The sequence below is a fragment of the Ursus americanus genome, chromosome 7 (assembly GCF_024610735.1).
Source record: "Ursus americanus isolate L20-20 chromosome 7, mUrsAme1.1.p, whole genome shotgun sequence".
In the NCBI taxonomy this organism is placed as follows: Eukaryota; Metazoa; Chordata; class Mammalia; order Carnivora; family Ursidae; genus Ursus; species Ursus americanus.
In genome coordinates this window covers 28,476,437-28,497,554 of record NC_142133.1, presented here as the reverse complement: position 1 = coordinate 28,497,554, position 21,118 = coordinate 28,476,437, and the positions used below count along the sequence as shown (strand labels likewise).

The 21,118-nt window shown below is 36.6% G+C and overlaps 1 protein-coding gene across 3 annotated transcripts in view; it reads left to right on the top strand.

Annotated features, from left to right (window-relative positions):
• XPO1 (exportin 1) overlaps positions 1 to 21,118 on the top strand; it is a 44,623-nt gene that overhangs the window by 10,538 nt on the left and 12,967 nt on the right. For 2 of the 3 annotated variants that reach the window (XM_045788053.2, XM_045788054.2), the window contains exons 4-9: positions 2,368 to 2,440; positions 17,429 to 17,490; positions 17,700 to 17,744; positions 19,172 to 19,353; positions 20,381 to 20,429; positions 20,507 to 20,626. In XM_045788053.2, coding sequence (XP_045644009.1) covers positions 2,368 to 2,440; positions 17,429 to 17,490; positions 17,700 to 17,744; positions 19,172 to 19,353; positions 20,381 to 20,429; positions 20,507 to 20,626 — 531 coding nt within the window. Of the gene's footprint in view, positions 1 to 18; positions 83 to 2,367; positions 2,441 to 17,428; positions 17,491 to 17,699; positions 17,745 to 19,171; positions 19,354 to 20,380; positions 20,430 to 20,506; positions 20,627 to 21,118 lie in introns of all 3 variants that reach the window. The other variant, XM_045788055.2, reaches the window with a different exon arrangement.

Below are 21,118 nucleotides of genomic sequence, written 5' to 3'. Positions count from 1 at the left end.
GTTGATTGCTTGTAATAGGAAGAAAAGGGGTGTCTTCCTGTGCAACTGACACAGCTAGGCTTTGACGGCAGGCCTCCACAAGGTCTACCCTTTTGATTCCCTTTAACTGAATTCTGTTCATCAATTGTTTTTGTTTCATGGGCGGTGGGGGGGGGAAAGGGGAATTCAATGCATAAAATAAGTATTTCTAAGGGCTCAGTAGAAATTTCTACCATAGGGATCATTTCATGCATTTATTTTTTCATTTAGTCTTTGCTGTTATCTGTCCCTCATCTTCATAACTCAGCAGTGGATTTCTCAAGTCCTGAGATATAAAGCAGAAATGTAATTAATTCTTTAGAATGATATTTTGGATAATTTATGGATATTTCCAAAATAGTCATTTATCATTGGGCCTTAGATTTGGCTAGCAGTTAAGATTTTTTTTTATCAGAATACTATATTTCAAAAAATGTGAATTCTCTTCATATGTGGAGTCTTAATCTTTAGGTGAGATTGGGTTTTAGGATATTATGATGGTGATCTTTGTATTCCTTTGACTTAACTCAAAAAGCTTTTATTGGGCTTACTGCCTCAGTGGGGTTGGCAGAAGGAGAAAAATATGAATTGTATCTTCAGCAAGCTAATGCTACTTTTTTACAGTTGGAGAAAGGAGTAGAGGTTATTAAATAGGTAATTTAGATAACAAAGTATCAAACATAAAGGAAGCAGGGTAATAGCATAAGCTGAAAAACATTGGCCAAATAGGGTGAAGTTATTGAGATTATTGCTTCTTACTGGTATATTTATGGTGGATTTTTAGTTTTTTAAAGATCTTTTTAATTGGTTCAGAATTAGCAAGAGGATATATTCCATGTAGTAAGAAGTGCATTGTTTTGACTTAGTAAAACTTTGACAGTGTCATTTCGTGTCTATAAAATTCAAAGTTTTTAGGTTAGTATGTTCTCAAAGGTTAATTTAAAATTTCAGTCAATCAGAAACCTTTGCCTATCTATATTTTTCTGAGACCTAGACCTGTAAAGGGATTGTAAATGAACAGGTTAGAAAGTTTCAGTATTTACTGCTGATTATGAAACCATTTGATGGTATCAAATTTGTAATTTCAGAATTTTGCTTTGGCCTTGTTTTTATTTTGGAAGTCTTTTTAAGGAATGTTCTGCAAATGTAGGATTTTAGTTGAAATGTCAAAATTTTCTTGAAAAGTAAGAAATGTTAAAATGAAAGAAAACAGCAAAAACATTTACTATTTGAGCACAATGTAGTTTGGGACAGTCTATATTGTGCTTTGGATAAAATGAGCATTCACATGATCCCTTTGGTTGAAATACTAATGCTCCTATTTTATTGTGTGATGACTAACCATTTTAAAGATGAACTCTTATTCTCAGCCAAAACTTGCAATCTGAGGTTCTATGTCTATATATGAATGAGTTTACCTTTCAGGTATTATAGTTCATTCTTCCCTACTTGAGACTGTTGAAACATACCACAACAATTTTGTCCCTTTTCTTCCTCCTGTCTATCCACACTAATTGGTCATGGTAATAATTTTGGGTAGTAACTCCTATAGCATTATAAATTGTTGTGAACGTTGTTGACTATTTAGAGTGAGTAATCAGCAGGAGGGACAAAATGGCTTGAAAGTGGTATCTATTTATTAACTTTCTTATACTTTTAGTTAAGACTTTTATATTTAGGAAGGAATACCTGAAAGGTAAAAACAGATTGCAACATGTGTTTGTGTATTATTTTTGACTGTGCACAAAAGTTTATCTTTAAATTAGTAGAAATAGCAAATGTAAGGGTGGGGTTAAAATTTTAAAATTAAACCCGTGGGCTGTCTTGCTGCTCCTTAAGTAACACACCAGAGATGTTTTATAAAACACTTTCTATAGAAAGTATCTGTGACAATACTTTAATACTTGGCCAAGAGCTTACAACTCCTAGAGGATGGTAGGAAGCTTGAGAGCATCCAAGCTGCTAAATTCTTAGGAGCCTGGTCGTGTTAAAGTACGTGAGCCTATGAGCAGTCATTTATGCTGTGAATTCATATCTGGCTGCTACTTTTCCTTCTACAGATAAGCCCATTTGGCTGCTAAAGGGCTTTTTATTTGGTTCTTCCTCCTGGTGTGAGCATGTATAAACAGCAGGACGTTAAATAGAGTAGTAAACAATACAATGAGGAAAATGCATGAAAACTCAGTATATGGGTGAATAGATTCTTGTTTAATATATGTAATTAAACTTGGTAGCATAATGTTTTTGAAACTTTAGATGTAAATGTGTGAATGTCTGTCCATTTGTGAATCCTGAAAGTTGCCAGTATTACAGCAATATATTCACATGTTTCTATTCTCCAATTTTCAGTATTATGGACTACAAATTTTGGAAAATGTGATAAAAACAAGGTGGAAGATTCTTCCAAGGAACCAGTGTGAAGGTAGGAAAATGTTTTAAAGAATTGTAAATTCAGAATTGTATTAGTTTTGTTATTTTTATTATAGTTGAATATTGGGCAGGGGGGCAGTGGTGTTAAATCTTCAGTAGTTCAGCTCTGATGGAGATTATTGCTTTCATATGTGGCAAGGCAGGTTCTCTATATTTGGGGGCACGGGAGGAGAAAGCTTACTCTTTGGGGGAAAGAGGAGACCAAAGTGGTCAAACTGTTCACAATAAATGATGTGGTGAAAAAATACATATCAGCTTGTAGAGTTAATCAGGACCATGATTAAAGTGAATGAAGTTGAATATGTGTTCTTATACATGTTTTTGTTTGCCAAACAGTAACTGGATGAGTAATAAGTATTGTAGCACGTTAAATAGTACATAAATTTAACAAAACAAAGGAAAAACTAAAAATCAAAGATTGGGGCACCTGGGTGGCTCCGTCGGTTAAGTGTCCAACTCTTGATCTCCCCTCAGATCTTGATCTTGGGGTCATGAGTTCAAGCCTCGTGTTGGCGCAGGGCATGGAGACTACTTAAAATTTTAAAAATCACAAAGCTTTACCTTAGGAAACTTCTGGGCTTGCTTCAGAAGAGGTCAGCTTCTAAATTAGGGAAAGAAGAGAAAATGAAGGTGTGATGATGCCTGCCATAGATACTTAACTTTTGCCCTTATGCTAAGTTAGTAAAGATAGTCCTAGTTTGAGAAACTTGGAACAAGCTTGGTCTCTTGGATATATTGATAAAATTACTTCCAGTTTTCATATACTGCCTCTTATCACCTGCTTTATATCACTTGTTTGTTTAATCTCTGAGGAATACATAAATATAAGCCTAGACTTTACGATGGGGAGTATGCTACTACTGGTGGCATTTTTTTTTCCCCTATTAAATTATGGTCTCCTTTCTTTGTTGATCTTTAATATGTCTTTCACTTGCTTTCTCATGTCCTCTTTATGGTGGGAAAGAGTCCTGGATTTATGCATCTAGTCTTTCTGTAGAAAGCTGTATCTTTTTAGCGTATTTAGAGGTGAATAAGATAGTTGTTAATGGCAATATCCTTACTGTCCCATAAACCATTGGGGGGGAAATAGTACCTCCAAAAGAGGTTCCTGTTTAAATGTTTTATTTGGGGTTGCAACCATTTTATATGATGATGTGTGACCTCCTCAGAAGTTATGAGTACAGTTTGGCTGTGTGGCCCACATAGATCTCCATACTTTGTCACTGCTCTCAGGAATCTTAGGTGTAGTTCTTGTTCTTTGGCTGCTATTGGTTAAGCCCCTCTTCTTTTTCTAAACACCTAGGCTTAGACCTCTTACCACATAAGGATTGTACTAGATGATCTTCAGCATTTTTTCCAGCTTTAAAATTAAATGATTGAAAATGATACCAAAGTCATGGTTCTGTTTGTTACTGAAAAAATTAGAACTAACGATCTCCCTGAGGATTTGGCATTTTTAGCTTTCTACGTGAATGGAAGTAGTATGTATGTTTTGGTTTTTATCCTGAAGTCACAATAGCTCTCATATTTATGTATAAGTATCAAATGTACACATATTCCAGGGTGCATAAGACTGTTTACTTTTGAAAATCTGTCATGTTGGAAAAAACTGGAGAGAAGTGGTAGTGATTCTGCTTGACTTAAAAGAGAGTTCTGTTTTATTCATGTGTTCTATTCTGTGTTGTGAGATACTTCTTTGTTTCTCTACAAATAATACAGTTGGCCCCTGAATAGCATAGGGTTTAGGGGTAACACCACCACCACCACCCCCATGCAATTGAAAATCCATGTATAACTTTGGACTCTCCAAAACATAACTACTGATGGCCTACTGTTGACTGGAAGCCTCGCCAATAATAAAGTTGATGAACACCTATTTTGTATATAATTTATATTCTATACTGTACTTTTATGTAATGTAACATTTCTGGGGAAAAGAACGTTATTAAGAAAATCAAGGAGAATATACATTTACAGTACTGTACTGTATATGTATTTTTAATGCGCATATGAATGGACTTGTCCATTTCAAGCCCATGTTGTTCAAGGATCAGCTGTATCTATAAAAAAGATGTATCAGAATCACCTTTCCCTGGGTTTTTCCGCTCAAGACTAGTAATAAGATGAGGCAGCTGAAGATACTCCACTGCTCACATAATGGTTGCCATTGTTAGTGAGGTCATTATTTGGAGGAAAAAGTGTGCTATAACTCTAGAATGTTACACACGGGGGTGCCTGGGTGGCTCAGGTGGTTAACTGTCTGCCTTCAGCTCAGGTCAGGATCTCCACGTACTGGGATCAAGCCCCACGTCGGGCTCCTGACTCAGCAGGGATTCTGCTTCTCCCTCCCCCTCTGCTTCTCCCGTACTCATGCTCTCTGTATCTGTCTCAAATGAATAAATAAAATCTTTAAAAAAAAAAAAAAAGAATCTTACACAAGCTCATTAGCAGAGCATGTAAGGGGCGTCTGGGTGGCTCAATCGGTTAAGTGTCTGACTCTTGATTTTAGCTCAGGTCATGATCTTGGGGTCACGGGATGGAGCACAGCATTGGGCTCCACGCACAGTGTGGAGTCTGCTCGCACAGTGTGGAGTCTGCTCGTCTCTCTCCCTGTACTCCCCCCCCCCCCCTCCTTTGCATGCGTGCTGTCTTGCTTACCCCCCTTCCAAATGAATAAATCTTTTTTTAAATTTTTTTAATTTATTTTTTAATTTTTATTTATTTTATTTGATGATTCATTAGTTGCATATAACACTCAGTGCACCATGCAATACGTGCCCTCCTTACTACTCATCACCAGCCTATCCCCTACCCCCACCCCCTCCCCTCTGAAGCCCTTAGTTGGTTTCTCAGAGTCCATAGTCTCTCATGCTTCATTCTGAATAAATCTTTTTTAAAAAAAACATAAAATACCTCCCAAGAGAATGTTTGTGAACTCTAGATTTAGATAGACAACAGCTTTGCACGATGCATTTAGTGATTTGTTTTTTTTTAAGGTAAAACATTGGAAAATAAATGCAGTACTATGTTAATTTATAATTATTTTCAACGTTGTCAATCCTGAGAGGCTTCTCCAATCTTAAGATTTTGTATCTCACAAAATACATTAACATTTCTGGGGCGCCTGGGTGGCTCAGACATTAAGCTCTGCCTTCGGCTCAGGGCATGATCCCAGAGTCCTGGGATCGAGCCCCACATCAGGCTCTTTTGCTGGGAGCCTCCTTCTTCCTCTCCCACTCCCCCTGTTTGTGTTCCCTCTCTCGCTAGCTCTCTCTCTGTCAAAAATCTTTAAAATAAAAAAATTTCTGAATGTTACTTTTCCTTCATCTTTAAGTAACATAAGTATTGGGAAAAAATTTGTATAACCCACTAATAGTATATATTTTTGCTATAACTCTTACAAATGTTTTAAAACTGTTGTCTCCACTTGTTAGGTATTCCTTCTCCAACTTAGCATATATATTTATCTGGTACATATATTGTGTATCTGCTTTGTACAAAGCACTAGTAGGTATTAAGACTATGTAAATATATTCCTATATCAAAGTGTTATAGGTGGGAAGATACACATGGACTTAGAGAAAAAGTTAAATTATATAAATATGAGTGCTACTCTTGCTTAAAAGAGGGCAGTGATGATCAGGTTGGGCCCTTAAACGAGCTCCTTCACGCAAATAGCAGTGCTAGATACATTTTAAAGGAAGAATAAGTTTGACCACACATACAGCAAGCCAAAATAACTTATTTTTTAATCTGCTTTCAGGTTTTTGTCCATAAGTATATGTTGATTTTCTTTTTTCTTTTCTTTTCCTTTCTTTTTTTAAGGGTAATGACATTTTCATTTTAGCCCTTTTGTCTAAAGCACTTTGCCAGGAAAATCCCTGACCATTCTAGACTATGTTAGATGTCTCTTGCTGTATTCCCTTAAGTGTATCCTGTTCCAGTTTTTTTATTCACAAATGAATAAAATTTCAAAAAGAAAATACACAACAGATAACAATTAGCCAAGTAAAAGTGTTGCAAAACATTAAATTAGAAGATTATAATTTTTTAGGGGCGCCTGGTTAAGCGTCTGCCTTCGGCTCAGGGCGTGATCCCGGTGTTGTGGGATCGAGCCCCACATCAGGCTCTTCCGCTGTGAGCCTGCTTCTTCATCTCCCACTCCCCCCTGCTTGTGCTCCCTCTCTCGCTGGCTGTCTCTATCTCTGTCGAATAAATAAATAAAATCTTTAAAAAAAGAAAAAAAGATTATAATTTTTTAAAAGGGAGATCTATTTCATAGTAGAACATTTTAACAAATTTAGACTTAAAAATTTACTACATTTCTCTGGTTTTTATCATTTTGCGTTAGTCCAGAAAAATATTTCCATCTCCTGTCCCCCCAAGTATAAGTTTAATGATGTTAAGGATCCAAGAATGTTATGCATTCTTTTTTTTTTTTTTAAGATTTTATTCATCTTCATCTATTTATTTGAGAAAGAGAGCAAGCACAAGTAGGATGGGGGGGGGGGAGGTGGTGGGAAGGGCCAAGGGAGAGGAAGAAGCAGGCTCCTGCTGAGCAGGGAGCCCAGTGCAGTGTTCTATCCCAACACCAGGGATGGTGACCTAAGCCAAAGGCAGACACTTAGCTGACTGATCCACCCAGGCACCCCTGTTGATTGCATTCTTATGCTTGGTATGTAATTACTAAATTAGCGAATTACTATTTTTAGTGTTTCTCCAGTTTACTTCATTCCTCTACTTTAAGGGCCTAATGAGTTCCCCAATATTTTTGCTCGTACATGTTTGTAAATTGTTTATGTATTTTAATTGTTAACATATGTATCTTATATATATTATGTATATATATTATATAATTGTTTATATAGTATTTTTGAAGCTTCGAAGTGAATATTTGCATAGTGAGTTATGTAGGTCAGAGACTGAATTTTTGACTGAGAAAAAATGAAGGGAGAATTTTTGTTTCAACTAAAAACTTTTTTTTAAAGTATAGTTTACATACGATGTTTTATTAGTTTCAGGTGTACAACATAATGCCATGCTCACCACAAGTATAGCTACCATTTGTCACCATACAATGCTATTATAATATTATTGGCTGTATTTTCTGTGCTGTACCTTTTATTCCTGTGATTTATTCATTCTGTACTGGAAGCCTGTACAATCCAGTCCCCTTCATCCCTTTTGCCTATCCCCCTAAACATCTCCCCTCTAGTAACCACTAGTTTTTTCTGTCTTTATGGGTCTGTTTCTGCTTTTTTTTTGTTCCCGTTTTTTAGATTCCACTTACAAGTAAAATGATACGGTATTTTGTCTTTCTCTGTCTGACTTTATTCACTTAGCATTATATCTTCAAGAACTCTTTTTTTTTTTTGGTACTATTCCGGTGTGTGTGTGTGTGTCCAGCCCACATCTTCTTTATCCGTTCATCCATCAGTGGACACTTAGGTTGCTTCCATATCTTGGCTATTGTAAATAATGCTGCAGTAAACATAGGGGTGCATTTATCTTTGTGAATTCGTGTTTTCATTTTATTTGGGTAAATACCCAGTGGTGAAATAACTGGATCATATGGTAGTTGTATTTGTAATTTTTTGAGGAACCTCCATACTGTTTTTCACAGTGGCTGCACCAATTTACATTCCCACCAGGAGTGCATTAGGTTCCTTTTTCTCCATATTCTCACCAGCACTCATTATTTCTTGTCTGATTCTAGCCATTCTGACAGATGGAAGGTCTCTCATTGTGATTTTGGTCTGCATTTCCCTGATGATTTGTGATGTTGAGTATCTTTTCATGTGTCTGTTTGCCAACTGTATGTCTTCTTTAGAAAATTTAGAAAATAACTATTCTAAAGTCCCCTGCCCATTTCTTTTCTTTCTTTCTTTTTTTTTTAAAGATTTTACTTATTTATTTGACAGAGATAGAGACAGCCAGCGAGAGAGGGAACACAAGCAGGGGGAGTGGGAGAGGAAGAAGCAGGCTCATAGTGGAGGAGCCTGATGTGGGGCTCGATCCCATAACGCCGGGATCACGCCCTGAGCTGAAGGCAGACGCTCAGACGCTCAACCGCTGTGCCACCCAGGCGCCCCCCCTGCCCATTTCTAATCAGATTTGAGGGGGGGTGATGTTGAGTTGTATGTTTTTTATGCATTTTTGGTATTAATCCCTTATTGGATATATCATTTGCAAATATCTTTTCCCATTCAATAGGTTGCCTTGTTTTGTTGATGTTTTCCTTTGCTATGTAAAAGCCTTTTGTTTTGGTGTAGTCCCAGTAGTTTATTTTTGCTTTTGTTTCCTTTGCCTGATGAGACACATCTAGAAAATGTTGCTAATGCCAAGATCTGAGAGATTACTTGCCTATGTTTTCTTGTAGGAGTTTTACAGACCTAAGTTTCATACTTAGGTTTTTAACCTATTTTGAGTTTATTTTTGTGTGGTGTGAGAAAGTGGTCCAATTTCATTCTTCTGCATGTAGCTGTCCATTTTTCCCAGCACTGTTTAATGAAGAGAGTTTGTGTTTCCCCATTGTATATTCTTGGCTCTTTTGTCATAGATAAATTGACCAACTTAGCATGGGTTTATTTTTGGGCTCTCTATTCTGTTCCGTTGATCTATGTTGAAGGGGAAATTTTAATACGGGGAATAGAGTAATAGAGATTGGTTGCTAGTTCCTGATGTGATTAAAGGTATACCAGAACTGTCAGTGATGTTGCTTCTCTGTCTTGGCTGCCCATCAGCTTTCATTATCCAGGTAATCCACCTCCCTTTTTAAAAATCTTTGTATTTGGATTAGAAAATTTAAATGTTAAAGAAGGGGGACCCCCTTTGACCCCCCTGCCCGGAAAAAAATTCATCTGTGTAAAGGGTAGCATTTTGTTTTGTTTTTTAAACCAAAAGATGATTTAATCTGTTGAGGTGTATGGTTTACAGGTCATTTCATTTCATGAGATAGATGAGAACTTGCTGATACTGAAAAGAGGAATGGTGAATTTATCATTAGTCCAAAGTAATAAAGTCATAATTGGACATTTTGGAAGTTTGGGTGCTTAAAGGTACCTGGGCAGTTAAAGTTTGAGTTACATATGCCTCTTTTAATTTGGAAAGTTGCTAAACCAATAGATTACCCATAAGGTTTTACTCAGTGCCTTGTTAGTATGATCTTGCAGAAGATACTTTACCTCTCTGAATCTTGACTGCCTTCCAGCCTTATTGGGATATGATAGAAGAGGTAATGTGTACAAAGCTTTGTGCACTTCTAAGTGCTAAGTATGAATAAACACAGCATGCATGTTGCCAGTCTTTTTCCACAAAAATATCTTCATTTCACCAAATAACCATATATTAGTCTCAGATCACCTTGAAATTTTTGCAGTAGCTTCCTAACTGGGGTCCTTAATATCTACTTTCACCACAAATAATTTAGCATGGTTTGTTTTTGTTTTTGTTTTCAGACAAGGGGTTTTAATGCAAGGAATTGCCAGGTTTGGTAAGGCCAAGAGAGGGCCGTTCAGGTAACCTAGATGTTAGTAAACACAGGAGGCAGCTACTAACCTTGGGAATGGGGGAACAAAAGGAAAGAGGTGGTTGCCAGAACCTAGAAGCTGTTTAAGTGTACAATTTGGTAAGTTTTGACTTAACTATATGCCCATGAAACCACCACTATAATCAAGATCTTCACCTTTGTGATTGCCTTCTCTTTTACCCTTCCTCCTCCCCAGTCTTTCTGTCACTCATTTGATTAGCTAGAGTAGAATGGCTGGATCATATGGTAGGCGTGTGTTTAACTGCCAAACTATATTCTAACATCGTTGTGTCATTTCACATTTTCACTAGCAGTACAGTTGACTTGTGAACAATGTTGAGGGGTTAGGGGAACTGACCCCCTGGAGATCGTAAATCCATGTAAAACTTTTGACTCCCCCCAAATTTAATCATTAATAGCCTACTGATAAACTGGAAGTCTCACTAGTAATAGTCAATGAACACGTATTTTTGTATGTTACATGTGTTAATACTCTTAGACTAGAGTAAGTTAGACAAGAGAAAATGTTCAGAAAATCATAAGGAAATAACATTTACAGTACTGTACTGTGTTTATTAAAAAAAAAACACAAATACGTGGACCTGTGTTGTTCAAGTGTCAGCTGTAATTATTGAATCTTTAATAAAGGTGGTTTTGTGATGAAATGTACATAATGGTATTTACCATTTGAAGTGTACGGTTCAGTATCAAATAAGTACATTCACAGTATTGTACCATTATCACTATCTCCCAAAATTTTTTCATCATCCCAAATTGAAATTGTACCTATTAAACATTAACTGTCCATTATACTGACTCCCCAGTCTCTCTTAACCACTATTACACCCTTTGTGTCTCTGTGAATTTGCCTTTCTAAGTAACTCCTGTAGGTGCAGTCTTTAAGATTTTACTTGTTTATTTGAGAGAGAGCAACAGAGAGCATGAGCGGGGAGGACAGGGAGAAGCAGACCCCCCCACTGAGCAGGCTCGATCCTAGGACCCTGGGATTATGACCTGAGCCAAAGGCCAGACTCTTAACCCACTAAGCCACGCAGGCGCCCCATGCAGGGGCATTCTCAACAGTATTTGTTTTCTGTCTGGTTAATTTCACTTAGCATATGTTTCCAAGGTTCATCCATGTTGCAGTCTTCAACAGTATCTGAATTTCATTTTTTTTTTTTTTAAGATTTTTATTTATTTGACAGAGACACAGCAAGAGAGGGAACACAAGCAGGAGGAGTGGGAGAGGGAGAAGCAGGCTTCCCACTGAGCAGGGAGCCCAACGAGGGGCTTGATCCCAGAATGCTGGGATCATGACCTGAGCCGAAGGCAGATGGTTAACGACTGAGCCACCCAGGCACCCCTGAATTTCATTTTTGTAAATGGCTGGATATTGCATTGTATACTACATTTTGTTGACTGGTTTGTCTGTAGGTGGATAGTGATGCTGTAAACTTAATAATTCCTATATCTTTTATACTTGTTTGATATCTGAGGCCATAACCCTTTTAAGAGTGATTGATGGGGGTGCCTGGGTGGGTCAGTCAGTTAAACGTCTGCCTTCGGCTCAGGTCATGATCCCAGTGCCTGGGCTCAAGCCCCGCGATCAGGCTCCCTGCTCAGCGGGGAATCTGCTGCTCCCTCAACTCCTCCCCCCTGCTTGTGCACGGGCGTGCACACGCTCTCGTGCGCTCTCTCGCTCTCTCTCTCAAATAAATCTTTAAAAATTAATGATCGATGTTCTTACAGCTCATTCTTCTTAAAATGACTAAACATGTAGGTAATAAATTACAGTGTGGTTCTAGTCTATTTGTGTGAGCCCTAGGTTAAGAATTCCTGCTTTTGAATTGATTTTAGCTATTTGTCTCTCATTTTGCTGTTTGTTCTCTCAAGTATTTCATTGAGTAAGGAATAGGAACTGTACTCAGGATTCATCTGGACCAGAAGGTATAAAGAGGATAGATAAGTATATTTTAGTATCTGTTCTTCTGTTGAACAGTGTTGGTGGTTTAAATGGACAGATACTTGTAATAAACGTTTGTCAGGGTAAAAGAACCTTACTTTGATTAAAATGGCATTGACAGAGGAATGTACCAAATTTGCATTGTGAGAGGTTAGAGAGTAAATAAATATTTGTTGAATTGGAGGGACCCCTGGCTGGCTCAATCAGTAGAGCATATGACACTTGATCTGAGGGTTGTGAGCTTGAGGCCCGCCATGTGGGTAGAGTTTACTTTAAAAAAATAACAAATAGGGACACCTGGCTGGCTCAGTTGGAAGAGCATGTGACTCTTGATCTCGGGGTTGTGAGTTTGAGCCCCATATTGGTTGTAGAGATTACTTCAAATAAATTAACTTTAAAAAATAATAAAGTAGAATTGGATACTTTCAAGTATCGCACAGTAGTTGGAACTGGAGTGAATTTGGTTTTGTCTGTTTTATCAAAGTTTTACTTTTATAATAGTGTGTTAAGACTTTTCATTTTCTCTAATATATGAAAATCAGCCACCGTGAAAGAGAAATCAGAATGTGTAACTTTTTTATTCAACATATTTTATAATTTGTCTAGGAATGCAATTTTTTTAGTAGGTAGAATCATGTATTTGTTTGAAGTTACTTAATGGCAATCTATCACTGACCATATAGGATGGTGAGGTACAACTTTATGATTTAAATTTTGAAAAATAGGGCTTTTGGGGCACCTGAGTGCCTCGTTTGGTTAAGTGTCTGACTCTTGATTTCAGCTCTGGTTATGATCTCAGGGTTGTGGGATTGAGCCCCATGTGGGGGCATTGCGCTCCATGCCCAGCATGGAGTCTGCTCGTCCCTCTCCCTCTGCTCTTCCTCCTGTTCTCTCTCTAAAATAAAAATAAATAAAACTTTAATAAAATATTTTTTTTAGAAGTGTAGGGCTTTTGCTTCCATGGGAATATGACACCATCGGTAAGTTTTTGTAGTCAGTAAGTTGTCATATTTTAAAGGGTTTTAGTGAGGGGGCGCCTGGTGGCTCAGTCACTTAAGAGTCCAACTCTTGATCTCAGCTCAGGTCTTGATCTCAGAGTGGTGAATTCAAGCCCCGTATTGGACTTCATGCTAGGCAGGAGCCTACTTAAAAAGTGGGGGGTGGGGGAAACCATTTGTAAAGGTTTATAGTGAATCCTCTATGAAAATCAGATTTGATAATGGCTTTTCTTTTACCCTTGTCATTAAGGACCACTTTTTAAAAGATGTTCCTAGGTGATGAGATTATTAGTATTGTTGCGGATTATTAGTATTGTTGCGTAAATAACTTGCAAGGTGATGTGTAACTTCTAAGACAGGATGGAGTTTTATTTATTTGGGGCTTATTTTAAACTTATTTAAACCTTTTTAGCTAGCTGAAGTTGACACTATCCACTTCCTAAGTTTATGTTGATTATTTGATATTGCTCTTTTTTTAAGTGGGACTGTCAAAGGTCAAAGACATTTTTCTTGGCCTTGAGAAAATAGATTATAAAAGATGAATGCATAACCTCTGGGATTTGGAAAAATTACATGTCATGATGTGCCTTCCCGGACTAGTTAGACTTTTTTTTTTTTTTTAATATACTGGTGTATCTTGTTTTAATGAAATTGTACATGGCTGGGGGGGTGATGTTTGTTTTGTTTTAGTATTTTTTATTTTTTTAGGATTGATTTATTTATTTGAGAGAGCACCCTCCCACACAGGAGCTGGGGCAGGGGCTAGAGGGAGAGAGACAAGCAGACTCCCTGCTGAGCAGGGAGCCCTAGTCAGGGCTCCATCCCATGGCTATGAGATCATGGCCTGAGCCGAAATCAAGTTAGATGCTCAGCTGACTGAGCCACCCAGGTGCCCCATGCTGGTCTCTGTTTTAAATAGCACTTTGCAATAATTTGAAGGTTAATTTAAACTTTTGAGGTGAATTTTTGTTCAAATTGAGAAGAATAGGATGAGGGGTTACAGATAAAAGATACTGGGGTGCCTGGGTGGCTCGGTTGAAACAGATTTGGGAAAGAAGTTACAGTACTTAATGAAATAACCTTGGTACCTAGCAGTAGGAGATTCTAGACAGACAATTTTATGTGCAGCACTACTTGATCAGAAAAGTGTTGTTCCTTGGGCCTCCTGGGCGGGTGGGTTAAGCATCTGCCTTTCCCGGGTTGGGATCCCGGACCCTGCCTCAGACTCCCTGTTGAACAGGGAGCCTGCTTCTCCATCTCCCTGCCACTCCCCCTGCTTGTACTTTCTCTCTGTCAAATAAATAAATAAAATCTTTAAAAGAAAGAAAAGGTGTTGTTCCAATGTTCTGAAGGGATTTGAAGTACGATCATTGTAGAGTGACATTAAATTGAGATTGTATTGGCTGTGGGAAACTTCCTTTTTTATTATTTCACTTTTTTCCTGTTTTCATCTTTTACCCTTTGCTCCATCTACAGGTGGACTTCAGAAGCCTCTGAAAAGAGGGAGAAGATACTTAATTGATTTAATTGGTAACAGAAGAGTTGAAGGATCTGTTTGATCCTATTTTCCTATTCTCTGAGGCTGAAAAAAGCCTCCAAATATATTTCCAGCTAGAAGCAGCAATAGTGGTTTTAGACATTGGCCTCATTCCTTATTACAGATTAAGAAGAAAACTACTTAATCTCTCATTATATGGTATTGTCATTCATTCAGTCTGAGAAGTCAGTATTTTTGTTTCTGTTTTTAGGCTGTGTGTTTCCTGTATTAAGAGGTTCCAGAAGGATGCCTGTTACTCTTTATATTTTTTTAGAACTGCCATTTCCTCAACTTTTTAAAGAGGCCTCAGTGATGATAATTTATGTGTAAAGAACCGAAGGGCCAGCAGTGGTAGAACTATGTTTTGGTTACGTTTTCTGGGTATTGAGGACACGTGGGATTGTTTTTTGGGTTACCCTAAATAATTGGTATAATTTAGCTTGTATTTTAAAATTGATGTGTAGTTGTCATTAAAGTGTATAGAGGCACTCTTTTTAAAATAAGTTTGATTCTCCTAATTGAACAAGGCACAAACTAGACCTGATTTTTGTGTCCACAAAGGCTCTTTATTATTTTGAGATGGTAAAAATGTTGCCCAAAAAGTACAGAATGCACTTACCATCTTTTACCTTATTCTAATATTAACAACTTCTACAACCATAATAAAATTATCAAAGTCATAAAATGAACATTGGTCAGTACTATTAACTATGGGCATTAATTCAGATTTCAGAAGTTTTCTCTCTAAAGTCTTTTTTCTGTTCCACAGTTCAGTTAGTTGGGTCTTCTTAGTCCCCTAATCTGTGACAGCTCTTAATCCCTGCTTGATAGGTCTTTGATACTTTCGTTGAGTTCTGGTCAGTCATTATTTTGTAGAGTGTATTTCAATTTAGGTTTGTCTGCTTTCTCATGATTAGGCTGAGATTCCATGTTTTTGGCAAGATACCACAGTGATGTGGTGTCCTCAGTCTACCAAGACATAGGGCACATGATGTTAGTACCTTTAATTATTCATTTTTACTAACATTTATTAGTGGGTTATGGTGGTTCCTGCTGCTTTTCTATTTATAAAATTACTGCGTTGTGTTTTTTTTTCCTCAAATGATCTTGGGAAGATAATTTGAGACTACATTGGTGGTCTAATTTTTTCTGAAAGATTGCCCATTCTTTTTAGCGTTGATTGGTGGATCTTGTCTGCGACATTCAGTATTATGGACTGCCTCGTACAACTAACTTTTTAAAAATGTAAATGACATAGTTACATTAGATGGTATGTAACAGTCAGTCAAATTTTTGTCACCTAACAGTTTTTTAATGTCTCTTAAACTGAGTATCGATACCATTTGACATCACATTTTCAGTTGATAAATAACCCTCATTATGTGACTTTATTGTGCTGACAGTTTTTCCACACTAAGGAAATTATTTTCATAATTAGTGTTTTTAAGTGTTTAGTTGTTATTTGGAATATGAAAGGAAATGGGCATTTGTGCCATAATAAATATTACTTGAAATGCAAATGAATGGGGGAATAAATTTAATACTTCAGCTCGTGAAGATTATTAAGGTAGTTTTACAATCAAGTCAGTATTTTATTGCTTTCATGTTGGCTATATTTCCTGCTTATTATTATGGGTAAATTTCTTAGCAAATCCCTCCTCCATGAAAGCTTGAGTCCAGAGTTCCAGATTTGTTAGATAAGGCTTGGAGGACATTGTTCCAGTAACTCTTAACTATATTTCCAGAAGTCAGATAGCTGTGAAAGAAGATCTTCATAGATCATTTGGTAGGAAAGCCTAAATTAAACAAATGTGAGAGTAGTCTTTATTCCGTATAGTAGGAAATGATAATTTTGTTTATGGAATTCTACTTCCCAAACCCATTGTGTATGTTAATGTATGTGTACCATTTAACTTTAAAACTTAAGGGTACCAGGGTGCCAGGGTGGCTTAGTTGGTTAAGCACGTGGCTCTTATTATAAGAGATTTATTCATTTATGAGAGAGAGAAAGAGCGCCCGTGCACTCAAACATGAGTGGAAGAGGGAGAGGGGGAGAGAATTTCAAGCCGACTCCGCTCTAACCCTGGATCCTGACTCCGGACTTGGAGCTTGCTTTAGATTTTCTCTCTTTGGGACGCCTGGGCAGCTCAGTCGGTTAAGTGTCTGCCTTCAGCTCAGGTCAGTCCCTGCATTGGTCTCCTTGCTCTGCGGGGAGCCTGCTTACCTTCTGCCTTCCACTCCCCCTGCTTATGCTTGCTCTCTGTCTCTCTCTCCTCCTCTCTCTGACAATAAATAAAATCTTAAAAAAAGTCTCTCTTCTTCTCCTTCTGGCATGTGCCTGAGCCCCCTCCCCACTGTGTTGAATAAGTTAAGAATAGTTTGTACTATTAAGATACCCTTTAAAAACATTAGAAACCACACTTTCTCCTTAACTGTTATTCTATATTGTAGCGGGGGACAAGTTAAAATCCTCTTTTTAGGATTACGTTAAAGTTACAGTTAAATTAGAAAAGGATAACAATATCTGATCTTGATTTAGTGATATTTTACATAAACTTCATAATGCTTATTACAAAATTACATCTTCAGGGGTTTTGTAGTTTTAACCCATAAAAATAAGTTTAGGTGTGTATTTAGTTAAATGAACAACATATTAGTCCTTTGTGTTTTATTTTTTTTAATTTAAAAAATTACATGTTGGTGTACCTAACTAGTATAGCATTAAAGAACATCTCAAAAGATAATTTGTAATTGTTAAACCTGTACTTAGTAAACAAAAATTGAAGTTTAAAGGAGTAGTACACAAAAATGATTGGCATCATTAAAAAAAATGCCAATATTGCTAATGGGACTGGGGTTTATTATCTGACTTTACTTTCACCTTCCCCTCCCCCATTTTTTCTTAATGAAGATTTATTGACATGCTATAAAAGTTGAATAATTTTTTTTAATAGGAATTAAAAAATACGTTGTTGGACTCATTATCAAGACGTCATCCGACCCAACTTGTGTAGAGGTAAGACCAATTTTGGAGATTAGTGTGAGAATGTAAAATCATTTAAATATTGAATCTTCAACTTAAATATGCTTATATCACAGACATGTAGGCATAAGAACAATCATTTATAGTAGATCTGTAATTTTTCTTAGAGGAATTTCTTTGCTTATATTCTTCTTACACCTATTTTAGACTATGTTTTAATCTAAACTTTTTTCTTTTCTTAGAAGGAAAAGGTGTATATTGGGAAATTAAATATGATTCTTGTTCAGGTAAGCTTTTACTTGATTCATTGTTTTCCTTAAAAGAATTAAATGCTTCAGTTAGGCTGATTACAGTTAAGCTACTATTTAACATTTGAAATTGTAAATTTCCTATGGTAGGAAACATCAGATGCTGTAAACCTGTCACTCCTGTGGCTCCAATATGGATCAGACATGTTACAGTTTTCTCATTTGCCCGTTGATTGCATATTTCCTTTCCATGTCATCTGCATTTTAATTCATAAATCATTCCTTTGAATCCAGCATTCCTTAAATTGATCTCTATACTTGGTCTGTTTTTCAAACTTTCTAAATAGTCTCAGCTTCAAATTTTTATATTTACATATTTTTTTAATATGAGAAAAAATTGTCCTGAGAACATTAATTGGTATGTGAGAACAAATAGATTTTCTATTTAATAAGTTACAAAAACATTTGTGTTTTCACTAAGTTACACTGGCTTTTTTTTTTTTTTTTTTAAGATTTTATTTATTTATTTGACAGATAGAAACAGCCAGCAAGAGGGAACACAAGCAGGGGGAGTGGGAGAGGAAGAAGCAGGCTCCTAGCGGAGGAGCCTGATGTGGGGCTCAATCCCATAACACCGGGATCACGCCCTGAGCCGAAGGCAGACGCTTAACCGCTGTGCCATCCAGGCGTCCCCTACACTGGCTTTTATACTGAGGACGTTTGTTGTTAGCTATCTTTGGGATGCAGGAGGAGTACAAAGAAATTAGTTACTGCTTATTAACAGGAGCAATTAGGGAATAATCTGGTTAGGAAAATCACTGGTGTACAAAATATACAGTACAGACTTGAAAGTCTAATACAATACAGTCCATTAGATTTTGGTCAAAGATGGTTCCATCCCCAACTGTAATGCCGTCTCTCTCCCAAATTAATACGAACAAATGCTATTATAGTTCAGGGCTCAGATTCCACCCAAAGAAAATGCCTCTCCCTGCCCACCCCTTTTTTATTACTTAGAGTTTTATCTTTGAGTCACTTAGGATAATTTAAACCTCTGTATCTGGCTAATAGTGAGATGCGTGCACATTAGAACAGCCTAGACCAGGGTGCATGGCTGGCTCAGTTGGTGGATCATGCAACTCTTCATCTCAGGAGTGTGAGTTGAAGACCCACATTAGGTGTAGAGATTACTTAAGATAAAATCTTCAATGAAAGAAGAAAAAAACCAGACTAGACCAATCAGTTGGGATAACTGAGAAGAGTCCTAGGCATTTGAGGCCAAAAACTTCATCTGTGTTATACTTTACCTAGTGTATTCTGTATAGGATGGCACATTTCTTCTCTTTTAATCAAGGGGGAGAAAATGAAAGTGGGTGTTTGCTCCTGTTTTAATATCACACAACTTCTTTAAGTTTGTTTTGCCATTGAGAGGTGAAATTAAATTAACATTTCTTATCTTATTTTAGATACTAAAACAAGAATGGCCAAAACACTGGCCAACTTTTATCAGTGACATTGTTGGAGCAAGTAGGACCAGTGAAAGTCTCTGTCAGAATAATATGGTGATTCTTAAACTCTTGAGTGAAGAAGTATTTGATTTCTCTAGTGGACAGATAACTCAAGTGAAAGCTAAGCATTTAAAAGACAGGCAAGTAATTATTTTGCTTCAGAATTCTTAAGTTATTTCTGAGAAGATTTAAAGAAATTTGGAGGTTGATTGTAATTTTTTGAGAAACTGTGATTGTTAATATATCAAATTACTTTTGTTTTTTAGTACAAATTTAAATAGTCCTAGAGTGGACCTAATATTCTAAATCTGTATGTGTGGCGATATAGTTTGTCGTACTTCATTGTCACAGCAGAATAACTTTATACATCTCATGCAAAAGGAACGTAGGTCAGGAGTTCCCAGAAACCTTTGGGATCTGTTTTTATATGGTGATACTTAAATATATATATATATATATGTATATTACTTAAATATAAGTGAAGGAAATGACTTGGGTCCAAATGTCAGCTGAATTGTTACCAGTCCTGCATCGTGGGATTGTGACACTTCATTTTCTTTGACTTTAGTAATAAAAACTTGTTCTAGTCATTAGGGCACAGCAGTATTTACCTTATATATTCAGAATAACTTGGGAATTTACAGTTTTGCCTCTGTTTTGGTGTGTAAGCACATTGTAGGATTTGGGATATATATATAAAATGCCTCCTCTCTTACTCTTAATTTGGAGAGTTTTGTTTCAGCTATCTTGATTTGGAAGACCAAAGTGATTGAAGCTACCTGCCTGGCTCAGTCAGTAGAGCATGTGACTCTTGATCTTGGGGTCATGAGTTCAAGCCCCACTTTGTGAGTGGAGATTACTTAAAAAAATAAAATCTTTCTTTAAAAGATTGATTAAATGATTTCAAATTAGAGTGAGGATGACAGAATCCTCAGAATGGAATTACATGCTCTTTGTAGAATTTTTTATGATAAGCTTTGAAGGAGTGATATTACATATAGCTTTAGCAACTTGATAGCTTTTGATGACATTACTGATATTTGTGTTTAAATAGAAGTGACTCAAGTTCTTAATGACTACATTGGTGAAATTTTTTGTAGTCTTGTTAGTGTGTGAATAATTATAGTATTTCTGTGTGTCTTCTAAACTTCTCACTTTTTTTTTTAGCATGTGCAATGAATTCTCACAAATTTTTCAGCTGTGTCAGTTTGTGATGGTAAGTGCTTTTGATTTCATTTTTTTTAGGTACTAATTATAGGAAGAGGATTATTTACAGGTGTGTTTTTGTTATAGGAAAATTCCCAAAATGCTCCACTTGTACATGCAACTTTGGAAACATTGCTCAGATTTCTTAATTGGATTCCACTGGGATATATTTTTGAGACCAAGTTAATCAGCACATTAATTTATAAGGTATAGTGAATACGTCTCAGCTCTTACCACTGGATAGTTGCATATATTATTAATTTGTAATGTTCTTTGCTATAGGAAAACCATTATGCGTTTGTAGGTGTAACCAGTGTTGTTTCTAAGACAAGAAACTGCTCAGAAGAACTTTCAGCTAATAATTCTTTGAAATGGTGTCAAAAATTTTAGGAATGTTTCTGTAAAGTGGAAGGTCTCGGTTTTTCCAGAGGTGACTACCTACCAGTTGGTTGTATTATCTTTCCAGATGCTTTCTTGGCATATAGAAGGAATAAATTTGAATGCTTAATTGAGACCTCATTATAACTTAACATTTGAGATTTTGTAATTCAGGGCTTGATGAGGTAATACTCTATTCTAAAATATGAATTTACAATATTGGAGATATTTTATTGGTAGACAGTTTACTGTTCGCTGTTCTCAGTGGTACTGCAAAGGAAACATTGTTATTAAGTAATACAACTTTAATACACGTAAGTA